The 14,658-nt window shown below is 42.5% G+C and overlaps 1 protein-coding gene and 1 long non-coding RNA gene across 3 annotated transcripts in view; one reads left to right on the top strand and one right to left on the bottom strand.

Moving 5' to 3' along the window:
* igsf21a (immunoglobin superfamily, member 21a) overlaps positions 1 to 14,658 on the bottom strand; it is a 95,180-nt gene that overhangs the window by 55,107 nt on the left and 25,415 nt on the right. For both annotated transcript variants that reach the window (XM_088389901.1, XM_088389902.1), the window contains exon 2: positions 9,149 to 9,261. In XM_088389901.1, coding sequence (XP_088246027.1) covers positions 9,149 to 9,261 — 113 coding nt within the window. The remainder of the gene's footprint in view (positions 1 to 9,148; positions 9,262 to 14,658) is intronic.
* Positions 8,285 to 12,251, top strand: LOC148391204 (uncharacterized). Its single transcript, XR_015861329.1, has 3 exons — positions 8,285 to 8,366; positions 8,949 to 8,997; positions 9,114 to 12,251. It is a non-coding gene; the product is annotated as an uncharacterized LOC148391204 (long non-coding RNA).

Genomic DNA, 14,658 nt, shown 5'->3' on the forward strand with positions numbered 1-14,658 from the left:
GTGTATGAATTTTGACTACAAAAACTTTAGGAAATATAAATTAGATTTTCATACTTCAACTGTGTAAATGACAGACTCACGAGTCAGTTTTCGATCCAAGCTGATTTTGCCCGTTTTCCTCGACTGTACAATCTACGCTGTGAAAAGCCATCAGGGTAGGAAATGAAGTGTTGACCACTGCTTTAAGTGATCTCTAGCGTTCTTCCAGGTGTCCAAATTGCTCATTGGCTGACAGAACAAGTGCACTTGTGCAAAGTGGCGAGCTGATGAGGAGGGCAATGAACTCGCAGCGCCATTTGTTCAGTCCTGACTCCAGCGTAAAAATAAGAAAGTACGTGACAAGCTGAAGTGATTAAAAGCGCAGAGCCTCGCGCTCATGTCTGGGGGCCCTCGCTATGTTTTTGTAAAAAAAAAAAAAGGAACTCGACTGGAGTGATGCAATCTGGAGCCTTCGGAGACGCTCGGCGTTAATGACCACGAGGAGCAATTTTGTGATGTCCTGGATGAATATCCTTTGGCCCCCCCGCTGGGGCCCACTCCTCTGATGCAGTTAAGAGTCTCAAACCTCGAGGTCAGCGTCTCATTTTACACCGACCAAAATCTATTAGAAAAGCTATCTCTCTGCACTCGCATTAAATTCACTGGGGAGGAGAGGCTTCTCGCTAATTGTTTTTTTCTTGGCTGCAAAACCGGCCCGCTTCTCGCAGTGCCAGTGGACCTTCTCGCCATTATTAGTGTAATTAGTGAAGGGGTCGTGCGTTACTCGGGATAGTGTGGCAATGTTGGTAGTCTTGTGCTGTTAATCTGGAATGGAGTATCTTTGCCTGATTCGACATGAAATCAATGCCCAGACGTTTTGGAATCTATAAAACTCTTTGGATCCCCTGAATAAACGTATTGACAACTCACGTGACTTTTTAAACTCCAATTACATTTGAGGAAAGTGAACAAAACCCAAAGTGACACTTTTAGTTGGAATTTCAGTTAAATTAGCACAAACACTCAAGCGGCCGTCACGGGAGATTGCGAAATGTGCTTGGTAAAAAGCCATCTCAAAACAATGTCACGTTCAAAAGCATCGGGCCGTGCGCATGTCACAGAACGGCAAGTCGGAGCGTAAAGTGCTTTGCGTGACAAGTGGTCATTTGAGAAGACTCAAAACGCATCAATTTCAAGAGAAGTCTTCAGCGCTTGCTCTCGCACTTTATTCTGCAACACACTCCCGTAACAGTGACATGGCAGAATTATATTCTGGAGCAGTTGCTTTTGGGATGAAACAGAAACAAACGGTGGTTAATTAATGAACCTTGTCTTGTCGAAATTAATGGTTCAATGAAAACCATCCAACTACCGTATTTTACGGATTATAAAGGGAAGTTTCAAGAAACACATCAGTTTGGGAAAATGTCAATCCAGGGTTTTAAGGTGCATGACTTCACATGAACAAACCAGTCCAGAAAATGAGTCAGACTTCAATTTGACATCCATGTAAAAGGCACACATGATTCTAAGGCACATTGTTATTGGATCAATCGACTCTTGCGGATGCCAGAAAGCTGAGTGTCGGTGCAAAGAGTGTGTTTTGATGCGTGAACAGAATCAAGCGAGTCCTTTTGGAGAAGGCCATCTTAGCCCGAAGCCATTTCTCAATGGCATCAAAAGCTGCAACAACAACAAAGATGAAAACAAAGACGGGGCGGGGGTTATCCCCGAGACATTTGGGAATACCGACAGAAACGTGCTTCACAATTCAATGCAACGATTTGCAAATCAGGATTTTCAAAGACGAGCATAAAGTCAAACAACATCAAGTTGTTTCAGATATTTACCATCTTGGCGTGTGACTGAAGATGTGACGTACGTTCCCCGATCGATGCTTATTAACCGGCGGTCTTTAGCAGGTGCTGATAAGTGATCAGACCGCTGATAGCGAGGTTGGCCCACCCAACGTGTGGATCAGAGGCCACCAGCTGATGTCCTTGAATACGCAAACATTTGGATCCACGTTGATAACGTTGATCCGTTATTTGGGCTCATAAAATACAAAGGCGCCGTCGTTTCGAGGAAAAAGCTTTCTGCTGCTGCACAAATGTTGCATCATGGACTGTTAATATTTCCCTCTGATGCAATTGCGTGACTGGATCACATAAATGTGCGATTACATCATTTTCAAAGCCGCCGCCATGCATACCCAGTGCCTAATTCACGAATCAACTCTCGCTTCTTCCAACTAAAAGCCGCCTTTTGATTCGTATCAGCGTCATGACTCTGTTTGAAAATCAAATTGAAACCAACGGGGGGCTATTTTCTATTTTGATTTGAAGTCGCGTAAGAATGATTTCAATTTTTTTTTTATTTGCTTGAAATTAATCAGTGACTTATCAGCCTGACGACTGTTTCTTGCAAGATAATCCCCGGATTGCTGAGACATTCACTTAAAAGCCGCTAATTACGTAACATTTCAGATTTGATCTTTGCAAAGCCGCTCATTTTTGAACTGTTAAGAAACACGGACCAAGCATTGGCCATCTGCTACATCACGACATCCTTTGCTCAACGTCTGAGCGGGACCCATAATCGTCACCCCAAACCGAAATTTCTCTATTTTCCAAATGAAAGAGAAATTGCTTGTCTGTCTGACCATTTCAATTTCAAACGGTTCAATTCATTTCCTTTTCGGAAATAAAAGCAATTTTTGGACTGCAGCACAGCAGCTAGCAGGCCCATTAAATACTTCCCTCTGAATGTTTGCAGTTATTATTAATAGATATTTGGATTGTTCTTTTTGTTTGTTTTGATTGTTTTTTGTTTTCTGCTGTGCGCTGCCTTGATCTGTGCTGTTGTTTCACTTAATTTTCACTTCAGGGTTCAATAAAGGAGATTTTATCTTCTCTTAAATAAACACATGAAGAGAAGTTGAAGTGCAAGTCTGAATTAATACATTCCATTTTTTCAAGGTGACTCCTCGCAGTGATTGCCAAACTCTGACGCCATTGCATAGGCAAAACAATCTTTATCCAAAATTGACTGATTTCATGCAGTCTTTGTGATTAATGTTTTTTTTTCAACTTTCCAAGGGCACTACTGAGTCACCACAAAGCCCTGAAATATTTGGTGGGTTTTTGATCCTCTTGGGTCTGGAAAAAGGTGATTAATTTGTGTGAAAAATCATCTTGAACACAAGAAGGGGGTCTTCACAGAGCTAGTCGTCGGCTCACAAAAAAACCAAAAAACTAACCATGGGAACAGTGTTCTGAAGCTCATCTGGCATGGAGATGATGTCCACATCCAATGCAAATGCCACAAAAAGTGCTCTGATCCACTCCTAATCACCAAGTAATCACTTTTCTGTTTGGTCCTTCTGTAGTGATAAGAATGGATTTTTGAAAGCCGGGATGATTTGGGTTTGAGGATTATAAATTTGGAAGAAGACGGAGCTTAGAAAAAGAAAAGAATCAAAACAACAGCAGTGTGGTAGGTGATTAATTCATGAAAATCCTTGGGACACTTGCAATAAGTTAGTTGGAATTCTCGCCATTGAATTGAATGGTGCCAAAATGTTTCGAAAATACTATTTATATATACATATAATGAAATGCAACTGCTTGCGAGACATTTGCCATCATGCAATTTAATTCGTCACGTTATCAATCACAAAAGTACTAGAATGTTTCAGATTTTCACTATTTCATCGAGAACCTCACTAGGATTTCACCTAACACACTGAGGAGATTTGTTTATATTTCATTTGCTAATCCTGAGTAAACTATTATTTGCTGCTATGAGCTGAAAAGCAAAAGCATCTTTAGGAAAAGTCAAATGATCTCGTTAATTAGTCGGAGGGGATGCGCTTTGTACTTGGAGATAGCAGGAACAAAGAAGACATTATTTAGTCTGGGTGGCACGAGCAAGAAAGCATCTCATTTTCACATCAGTGGCATCCATTAGTGGCCCGCGACCGCTCTCCTTGTTGCTATTAGCATTTGGGGATGAAAAGGAGGTCCGCTCTCCTCTTTTGCTGACATGAAATGTGTAATTATCATCCGTGTAGAGCAGGCTGCTTAACTGCCTCCCGGGAGGGAGGTGGCGATGCAATGATCCGCCTCACTGCGTCTCCCCTTCGGGGCTCCATATTCGCCGTCGAGTCGTACTTCTTTGCTCCTCTTATATAATAAACATATTTTATCTACTGTATTCATTTTGTACTCACGTTGCCTGTCCGCTATATATCACCACTAACGTGAAAACACTTCACTCCTTTCAATTTTGCCCGAATCTTTAGAAATGGATCTATAATGCAGTCTGGTTGGTCATTTTCTCCTATTTGCCAAACAGATGTGGAAAATATATTTCGAATAGTTGTGTCACATGACTCACTCAGTGTGCAGGAGACGCTTCCCACTCAATTCTACCCAGGGCGAAGCATCGGCGCCAAGTTGGACCCCCAAACTGGCGCCGCAGGAGAATGGTGAGCGAGCTGACTGTTGCCTGGGCAACCCTTTCTTGCAGATTTTGAACTTGGCTTCGAAGTGGGCCTACGCCTGCGTCTCTCCACAAAGTGAGAAACAGGATTAGGAAAAACAAACAACTCCTGTATCTGAAAGTACAGCGAGCCCCTTTGAAATAGGACGAATCCAATGACCTGAAATTTCGAGTAAAAGCTGGATTAAATATCTAAGGCGAGGATGTATACTCCAAAATGTGTCATTAAATAAGATCAGTTTCCTGCCACCGTAATGTGAAAAATTTTAATCGCAAGAAAAACCAAAAAGTAAATCGTGTCACTTGCATCTCAAGTCACCGATGCACGTTTAGAGCAGTAAAACACAAATTTGAATTCGATTTTCTGGGTTGCTTTTCCTATCATTTGAATTTCTTACTTCTTCGTCATCGACACTTTTTCTTCTTAGCTGAACTGTGTGGCGGCATTTCAAAAAACTAACCAAACAACACATTTGAAAATCAGTCGAGGGACAGCAAGCCAAGCGTGACACTGGCCTCAGGTAACACACTCATGTGCTTCTTGGCAGTCAGCGGACAAGTCATTTGCATGGATGCGAGATTGAGCTTGGACCCTGTCTGTAAACATCCTTAATTGGATTTGTCCAAATGTGGGCCAAAAGGAAATTTGTGGACCAAAGAAGATGCACTGAGCCTGTGTGTGGGCATCAAGTGTCTCATCCCACTGTCCGTTTGTTTTTATTTTTTTTTCTTGATGTTGACGCTGTGCTTGCACTTACACTCAGGTCAGCGCGTGGAAATGTTTCCAAATATAATCCTTGTGTTGTTCTCCGAGCAATTAAGACAGATGGCCCGTGTCCGTACACAGCTGGGCGGCGAGGCTATAAATGCACGTGGGTAAGGTTTGTGAGCTGACAGGATCACGGAAAAGAAGTCGGCAGGGAGGAACGGCGGCAAACGCCGCATTTGGAGAGCGCAACGCCTACAAAGTGACTAATGGCTGCAATCTGTTTCCGCACTGTGGTGGAGGCCGCTCCACAAAACTTGAAACGTCGCACTTTGTCAAACATTACACAAACTAATTTAACCTTGGCGCCGAGTTATTAAGGCCCAAGGTTTTATTTATGAACATTTTATCTCTAATACTGCAGACTGAAAAGTGCCCAAATAATTTTGTCAAAATTGAATCTCAATTTGTTGAAAAGGCAAGCGTCAAGTTTGAAAGTCCTCACATTTCACTTTGCAAAAGAAAAAAACTCATACGCCCGCTGGGAACAAAATGGAAAAGTGTTGAATGTGAAAGGGACCCAAATCCTTTAGTGTTATCTCTCTTGTTCCGCACATAAAGTTGAAGAGCGTTGTGATTAATTGTGGCTTAAAAGGTTCTCTAAAGCGATCATCTTTATCTTGACGCGCACGCTCGTTTATTCCGACCGCAGTCTGGAAGCATTGAAAATCCTCAAACAGAATATGTCAGAATGCGGAAGCCGCCGGCGATGAAATATTCCGTCTGAGCGCAAGTCGGGCTGATTGGCTGAGCTTCGATTAGACAGAAGTATTCCCCAGGTGAGTGTCAGCCCGGGTTCCTCTGGAACCGGAGGTAAAACGAGAAGTCAACACTATTTAGTCAAATAAAAGGCTGAGACTAAAAGAAAGTTTGCCAGCCGAGCCGGAGCCGCTGATTTATAATTTATCGATGGTTATGCTGAGTCGAGGCCACCCGAGAGACGACGGGGCCGCTTTTTGCAACCACCTCTTCACATTCCTCGTGAGAACGCAGCCTTCTGATGGGGCCGTCTTCATAAGCCGGACACGATTTTCTCGCCGTCTGATGAAATGATGTACGGCATGGCATAATGGAATGTCATGAGTGGTATAGTAGTGACTTCTTTCTGACCTTGACGAGGCCGATTCTCAAATGATTGCAGACAGAAGAAAGTACAAACTGTCTTAGCGATGTACTCTGGTTGATGTGTTGATGGGCTGATCTCCAGCTTAGACAACCTGAATGCAGTATTTTGGCTGTATTAGTTTGAATTTATGACTCACAGTATGACTTAACAAACATTCATTTTTGGCTTAACAATGTTGTGTTATTGAATACAATGGTAGCTTTTACTCTGCTCGGAAAAATCAATATTACTAGTTGGACTGCCAACATTTTTTTTTTATGATTTTGTTTCAATGTGACTCTGCTATTATTCCCTACTATTATCCAAGTTGTATATAAAGTATCGTAGTCATATAAGGACAGTTTCTGAAGTAGATAATCAAAAAGAGTTCTGGGTCGTAGATTTAGCATCCAACATATTTTATTGTCGCATTCTTAACTATGAAAAGAGTGATGATAAATGACTGTTGGAATTCTTCTGTCACTATGACTCAGCCCTCGAGTGACACTGTGACTGTCGTACGGCAAAGCATGATCCCGGTACTGATGTGTCACTGTGAGCAAGCTGAATCATCCACATAATCATAGTGTTAGTGGACAAGTGTAGGGTATTGCTTCCTCTGTCACAACAAGATCACGGCATTGTGCCACAGGGGTGGGACGCTCGCTGGTCAGCCAACAACGGAAACATTTTATTCACATGCCATCCTTTGACACTTTGCTGTCACTTATCCTGATGAGGCCAAATGCTAATCGGGCCCGTTCAAAGCAGTCTCGTTGATTTGAAATGCAGCATGTTGTAAAAAAGGAAATCAACAAAAATACTTCAAGGATGCGTTTACAATGAATGAGGTCAACAGGTGAATAGCTGAGCCCCACATGGGGGATGAATGGGAGTGTTGCAAGGAGGGGGGTGGAGTGGGGTGGGGTGCAGCTGTGCCCTCCTTTCCAGCTGCAAGTCCAAATTGGTTTTGTGCTTTCAGACCTCCACAGCGGCTGATTGTTGTTTGCTGCGAGAGCAATTGCGGGGAGACTTTTGCCCAAAACACAGATTAAGGTTTGTGCCGTAGCCATAAAAAAAAAAAAAAAGCTTACCGTAACCATGGTGACTATGATAACACCCACCTCAATTTAGAAGAGGAAAGAAATAATACAGCTGAGCTTTGTATTCAAAACCAAGTGACCTAGCTGCATGATCCACATCGGGCAATATTTTAAATCCCAAGTGCAAAAAATAAGACAACCACAGTAAAGCACAGAGTCTGACGACGACAATCGTCTTATTTGGCGTGAAGCACGCGCAAGCCTCATTAAGACTCCTCCTGTTTTGACAAAGATAATCCATGTTGGTGTTATTGAGCAGTTGAAGCTATAAAGGCAAGAATGTGAGGCCGCAAATCAGCCAACACACGCGTATTAATTTCATGCAGTGGTTTTATGGCCCAAAATAAACTCCTACAGGCATACGCTGTGTTTTTTTTTTCCTTCTTCATCTGCCCAACAGAAATTTAATTACTGGCAGCAGTTACGCGGCATAGTAAACCGCTCGGGACTTTAATAACCGTCGAATCGCCAGCTGTGAACTATTAAGCAACGGCGGTGACAGTCAGGGACGCCTCTGAACAGCTGGCTAAAGTAAAAGTCTCAAGTTTGACATGACAGAGGAACTGTGCACATGGGAGACGGACTTGCTGCGTCACAATAAAGGTCCTGATGAAATGGTTCAGTCTGATCAAATCATTTTTTGATGCATTTGTTTGAACGGTTAGTCTGAGCCAACATTCATAGTACATGATTAAAATGCTTTGGAAATAAACATCATCCCTTTCTGACCCCAGCTTGTGACTCCAATTGGATTTGCAAGAAACTCCGGCACCCGAGGGAAAACAACCAATCAGAGCCAGAAGGTGTGACTAACCAGGTGTTGAAAATCTATCATCCACTTGCAGGCTTACTTGTAGCGGGCACATCTTGAACTGACTAGTTACCTTGGGCTTCAGGGGTTTCACTAAAGGCATGGTGGGATATCTATCTCGGAAAATTAATGCTAGTTTGCTAGATAGCTTGCGTTGGCTCCATTTATTTGTGATTGTAACCGTTTGAACTGGGAATATCACTGTCGAATATTGTTAGATTTGATTATTCTATCGACTCGTCCATCAAGTTTTCTTTTTGCATTAACTTGTATTACTAAACCATCTCACCCATGATTAGTGTTTATTGTTGTTATATTGTTAGTTGCCCATTATTTTGATAATTGACTAGTTGTCGATGAATGGAATAATTTTGATGCTTCTAATATTCGCTCATAATTACAACTGAAAAAGAATGCACCTTCTATCTCAGTAGAAACATTCAAGACACGATTAAAGACACATTTTTATGCTATGGCCTTTAATTAACCTGTGTTGGCCGATCCGGCTGGAGTTTGTGCTCTCTGCCCTGCCCCAATTTAGGTGACACCCAAACTGAAAATGGCTGGATTTCTTGGGCACCTTCCGGCAGCTCGTCACTTTGAATATGGACATCTACTTTTTATTTGGATTGTTTATGTTATGATTATGTGTTCTATGTGACCTCTCTGCATCCATCGTAGACTGGTCATCCTGGAGTTTTTCCTTGCCCTCCTGGGAGTTAAGATCAGGGTATGTTGAGAATAATTTCCAATTTTGCACATGTGAAGCCCTTTTGAGTCTTGTTGTGATTTAAGGGCTATATAAATTAACTTGATTTGACACCTTACTCTTTTATGTGTTGTCAGAATAAAGCGAATGACAGAAGCACTGCTGCACTTACCCGATACCAAACGATTTCCCGGAGCCTCCCGTCGGTCTTGAAGTTGCACTTGAGGGTCACGGTCTCACCCACCACTACAGGAGGCAGCGGCTCGATGGTAACAGTCAAATATCCTGCCAAGACACGCGCAGGGGGGGGATGAAGGACACTTTAATGTGGAACTTGAAGGAAAAACCACAAGATGTTCATGGATTTTAAGTGTGTAAAGCAGAAAAAGACGCGGCTAATGACTCAAATTCCGTCCCATCTGGTAAAGTTTTGCCACCTGCGCACAAAGATGTCTCAAGTCATCCTTCATAATGGGCTGACTGTTGGTTGCGAACGACAGTCCTCCTGTGTTTACTAGTGTGTATAATGTTTCTGCGAGTTGCAAAGGACGGACAGCTTGCCTTTTAGCAAATAGACATCTCAGGAAGGACCTCGAGTAGTGGAATGGCTTACATAGCCGAATTTGGTACAGCTGGCATAAGATCAATAATTATCTGATGGCTTATAGCTGTAAAGCGTTGCATGCTGATATTTATCATTTGCCTAACAAAAGTGCTTTTTAGAAATGGGTTTCCTTCGCATTAGCCAAGAAGTAGTTTTCAGTTTCCAAAAGGTCGGTGACCCCTGCTTTAAATGTTGTTGGTGTTGCCGGTGTCCGTCTTCGGTCTCCACTGATGCATGTCAACAGCAGCATGACTACTATGAAATGACATGAGAACCTCGGGGGGTGAGAAATGGAAGAAAAGATTTGAATTACACCCCCTTGGCTGCGGCTTTCGCTCTTCCAGAAGAACCTTCTGAAAGATGTGAGATTGTATTTGTCATTTGTGAGGCCTGAGACCTGCTATCTTTCCATCTATGTTCTGTCACGAAAAAAAAGATTGGAGATGTATCGAAAGTGCATTATTTCTAGCCTAAACTAATTGGTGTGTGATGAATGATTGAGAATCCAAATTAGCTAACCTCGCATCAAGTTACAATCCGTGAGAATCCGTATCATAGCGAGACTAGAAACTATTTTATCTAGTGAAATATCACGACCTCAATGCCTTACACATATTGAATCCGATTCAACACAAATGAGCAAAGGTGGGCCTGACCGCGACATGATGGGGTGGGCGGTGGTCTATTGTACCCCTTTAGTATTTCTATGTTCAAGCAGGTAAGGCGATAAAGAAGTGTTTGTCATGTACAATGCCGACTTGGAGGCAATGTAGGCTTCAGTGTCTTGCCGAAGGACACGTGGACATTGGACAGTCAAAAGCCTCGCCTTCTCTGTCACTGAATGACCCATTCTTAGGTTTCTATGGAATTCCAGGGCACAAAGAAACCTTAATGGATTGTCTTCAATCTGATACTGTATTTCAGTTGTTTGTCAGGTGACTGCAGTCCAATTGCTCCATTTTCTATTCCAGCTAAAGCCAAGGAGAACGAGGTAATGACAACCCAATACGGTGCAGAAAGTCACGCATTGACGTACTGTCACATGAGTGCATTCTTAACGTGCTCATTAACAGATGCTAATCAAATCAGCGATGTTGGAGGGCTCTTGTCTCCAGAGTCAAGTTGAATGACTAAACCTTTGCTTATCCTCCGCTTTGAGAAAATCCCTAACACTTGATACAAAGTCACATACGCACTTGACACAAAGCCACATACACAGCAGTCTGGAGTCATGAACGTTTGTCTTGTTGCATTGACAGCAGAGGTGCTCAGCATGACAGCTTGAAGATGATAATGCTGACTTTGCTTTCTACAGAGGAGTGTTGGAACCCAGATTCAAAAGCTGAACCTGATACTAACCTCTGTTAACCACTCATATATAAATATAAAGAATATATAAGTAAATATATATATATATATATGTGTATATATATATATATATATATGTGTGTGTCTTGTGAGAAACAGGAGTGCATATTCTAGGCTGCAGTTTGTTTTTAAAAGGTCTAATGGTTCATTCCTGTTGGTGCAGAAAGGCATTATGGGCAATTCAGTGCAACATACGGGTAGAGGAATGACGATTTGCCATTGGAGGAAACCATGCAGGAAAGGATGGGGAGTTTTCAAAAGAGCAAATTCCACGGATGATGCACTCGTCAGGGCGCTTCACGTCTGGAGGAGTCGCAGCCCACTCTGCTTTGCGCAAGCTCAACATTCCCACGCAAGCCAATCGTGCTCCCGTCATGAATTTCACGCGCTGCCTTCTTGCCAAACCGGCCGTGTCTTTCCATATGCCCAGGCTAGAACGGGCCTCCATGTGCGTGCCACGAATCGCACCAAAGGTCATATCAGTTTTCCTCGCGGTGGCGAGGGCAAGATGTGTCTTTCTCATCAAGAGGCCCGCGTTGTAGCACCAAACCTCCCTGGTGGTGAATTGCGATCATTTATGCAGATGGCAACATGCAACGGATGCTTTACATCACTTTTAATGACACTGAAATTGCAATTTATTAGTGTAGCTGAAGAGACAAAGAAAAATCCATTTGTCTTCAACCTAAGTCCATTTGTGTGGTGCGGTCACGTGTTTAATTGGCACATATTAGCGACTGGCAGAGCTCCGGCTTGTTTTCAGCTGAGGGAACGACACCATCTAATGAGGGCGCCGTGCTCGTCTTTGTCGCACTAATAATGGCAATTTGCCAAAATGCACGCGGGACAAACAAAAGACATCCGCCGACGAAGCGCCACCCATGTGTGTCGCTTGCTGCGGGGCTCTGTGATTTATGACCACCTTTGTTGCAACCTGACAGGAAAGTGTTCGTTTGTCATCGGTCGGCTTTGTTACATGGCTCCGCTTTCCAAGCATGGCTTGCAAACATACGCTGCTCAAGGTTTTTTTCCAACGGTCAAGTTAAATTGACATAGATTAATTCATTTTCAAAAATGTTTCATAGTATTGCACTTATTCAGGCAAACAAAATGGTACATTTACAGCCAATATTCAGTCCAAATGAATATTTGACGAATCATCCTCCCTCGTCGGCCCTCAAAAAGGCTTATTTAAGTTTTAATACATTATTCATCAAAACGATCAAGGACTGAAAATAGACCATTTCCCTAAAATGGAGTCTGCTGGTGGTTCTTTTTAAGACTGGCGGCAAGGTGTGCACACTTACCAGTAAAATCAAGTCGAATGAGTTGCAAGGCTTGTCAACGTTACAAACATCAATGTGGAACGAAAGCTTCTTTTTCTTGAGGTTTTGTCAAGAAAATCCATATGTGTGGAATATTTCTATTTTAGAATGCATTTATGCATCCATTTTAATGACCAAATTCAGGCGCATATGCAGAAGAGGGGAATGAATTTGTAGTCGATCCAAATTAGAATCGATTTGACAGTCGGCCAGTTTCACAACTATCAGGACCACAAGTAACTGCAACCCGTAAAATCCCATTAATTATTCGGAATAAATCAAAATCCATTAAAGATGCCAGATGAGTCTTTGATCTCTAAAAGCGTTAAAACACAGACACACAAACGAGGTGAGACTACAAGAGGAGGTTCAGGGAAGCGGCCTCCCGAGAATATGAACCATGGGCATTTCACGGCCACGCTATCCGCAGAAAGATAAAACGTGAATCGGCGAGCTGGCCACGATCGCTGATGTGAGGAAGATAAATGCATCGTTAGCGAGCGTGTGTGTTTCCTCGGGAGACTTGTGAAGACTTAAATAATCAGGGCAGAAGAGGTGGGAGGTGCCAACACAAGACGCAAAGCGAAACACTGTTGCGAGTAAAGCTTCTTAAGATGTCGACTGAATTTCAAATGTGAAACTCTCATGAAAGGATTAACTCTAGGCCTGCTTTTGCATTTTTCTTTGGCTTTTTGATGCTTTTTTGAGGAAGGGGGGGCATTATGAACCTCATTCAAAACGATGAAGCAGCCTGCAATAAGTGGAAGCATACTTCAAAACGGTAAACGTCGCAGCTGTCTTGACGTATTATCCTGGAATAGTTTCATTCATTGGTCATTGTGCATTTGCTGCGGCTGAGGTATAATATAAACAGTAATAGTCGTCATTTTTCTCAGAGGATAAAGAAAACATGCCTTTGAGTATTCCTATCATATATTGTATGTCTACTTATTAAGACTGAGGCACGTACGCTTGTGTCTTTGGCATGTGGAGAAATTGACAATAAAGCTGACTTTGACTTTGACTTTATCTGGTAGCCTGGTTATGATTTTATTATATTAAGCTAGCTGACTTTCAGGAAAATGTGATTTAAATACACAACATGGAATTTTCAGTTTGACGGTAAACTGGTTGTGGCAATAAACACCTTGAAGATGTTCTTTGGAAGAACTATATGACGAGCAAAAATGGACAACAGCTCGTATCTCGGAATCCACACAAATTGCTCTTGGTCTTGAGGAATTTTCAGGATTATCCTCGGGCAAAGAACCACATGCTGCTTCACCAAGAAATGATCAGATTACGTGTAGCATGCTCCCCTGTTAAATTTCCATAAAGCTCATAAATCTTATAACACAGATGACTTTGATTACTATTACTTCCACTCGAGGATGCATTATGTCCTACCTTAAAGGTTTCCTGGTCCGTGTGTGTTTATTATTCATTGATATCCATTTAGATGATATAAAAAGGATCATTTTGACATAACTGGGTGGATTCATTGGGAAGAAAGCCGTAATTGCATCCCTCCTGTCAGTCATGTAGAAATAACTCAGCCATCTGGCTCCTTGCTAAGTGCATTTCAAAAACATCTTGTCATCATCGACTGTGGGGTGAATTTGCGATATCTGCGCTGACACTTGAAGGTCGGGCGGAGATGATGGGGGTCGGAAGAGGCTTTTCTCAGCCAAAGACGACAAATAAGTCATCTTAGAGACTGAGACTTCTGCCAATCTGAGAAAGTCGTGGCTTCACCCCCCTCACCATATCTATATTATTGTCACTGCAAAATAATGAAGCTTCTTCTAAAGCCCGTCACATTAACAATTGACCTCCGTTGAGTGTCAAAGAGTGTAAAAACCAGTGAATGAATACAAAGCTTTCTTCTTGCAGTACTTTCAGGGAGATAAATGAGAGCCTGTTAGCTAAATGTTATAGGTTCTCACATTTGAACGTCCGCACAAAAGCCCGGAATACAAATGAAGCGCTGGCCAAGTAGATAACGTCGGACGGGCGTGTAATTCGCCAAATCGGCGGCAGACACAAATACATTCGGGCCGTGTCAGAACTTGTCTGTTCTGCTCAGACGGGTTATTTGTTTGCCTTGTAAAGCAAAATGGACACCTGCGCTAGGCCAATACAAACCACCCGCCCCACCAAACGCTCCGAGTTGATTACCGTCCACCAAAAAAAGCAATCTTCCAAATAGCAGTTTATCTTCTTCTATGCTACTTTATATTCTGATTTGCGCACAAGCCTGCTTGCAGCGGAATCATTGTTTTACACGGAAATACCATTTGGGATAAACAGTGTCTGCATGTTATTTTCACCTCGGGTTCCCCATTTACAAAGTGTCTGTTTGTATTTACAAAGGAGATGTTCTAT

Source organism: Syngnathus floridae, chromosome 11 (genome assembly GCF_059516105.1).
Source record: "Syngnathus floridae isolate MCC-2025c chromosome 11, RoL_Sflo_1.0, whole genome shotgun sequence".
Classification (NCBI taxonomy): domain Eukaryota; kingdom Metazoa; phylum Chordata; class Actinopteri; order Syngnathiformes; family Syngnathidae; genus Syngnathus; species Syngnathus floridae.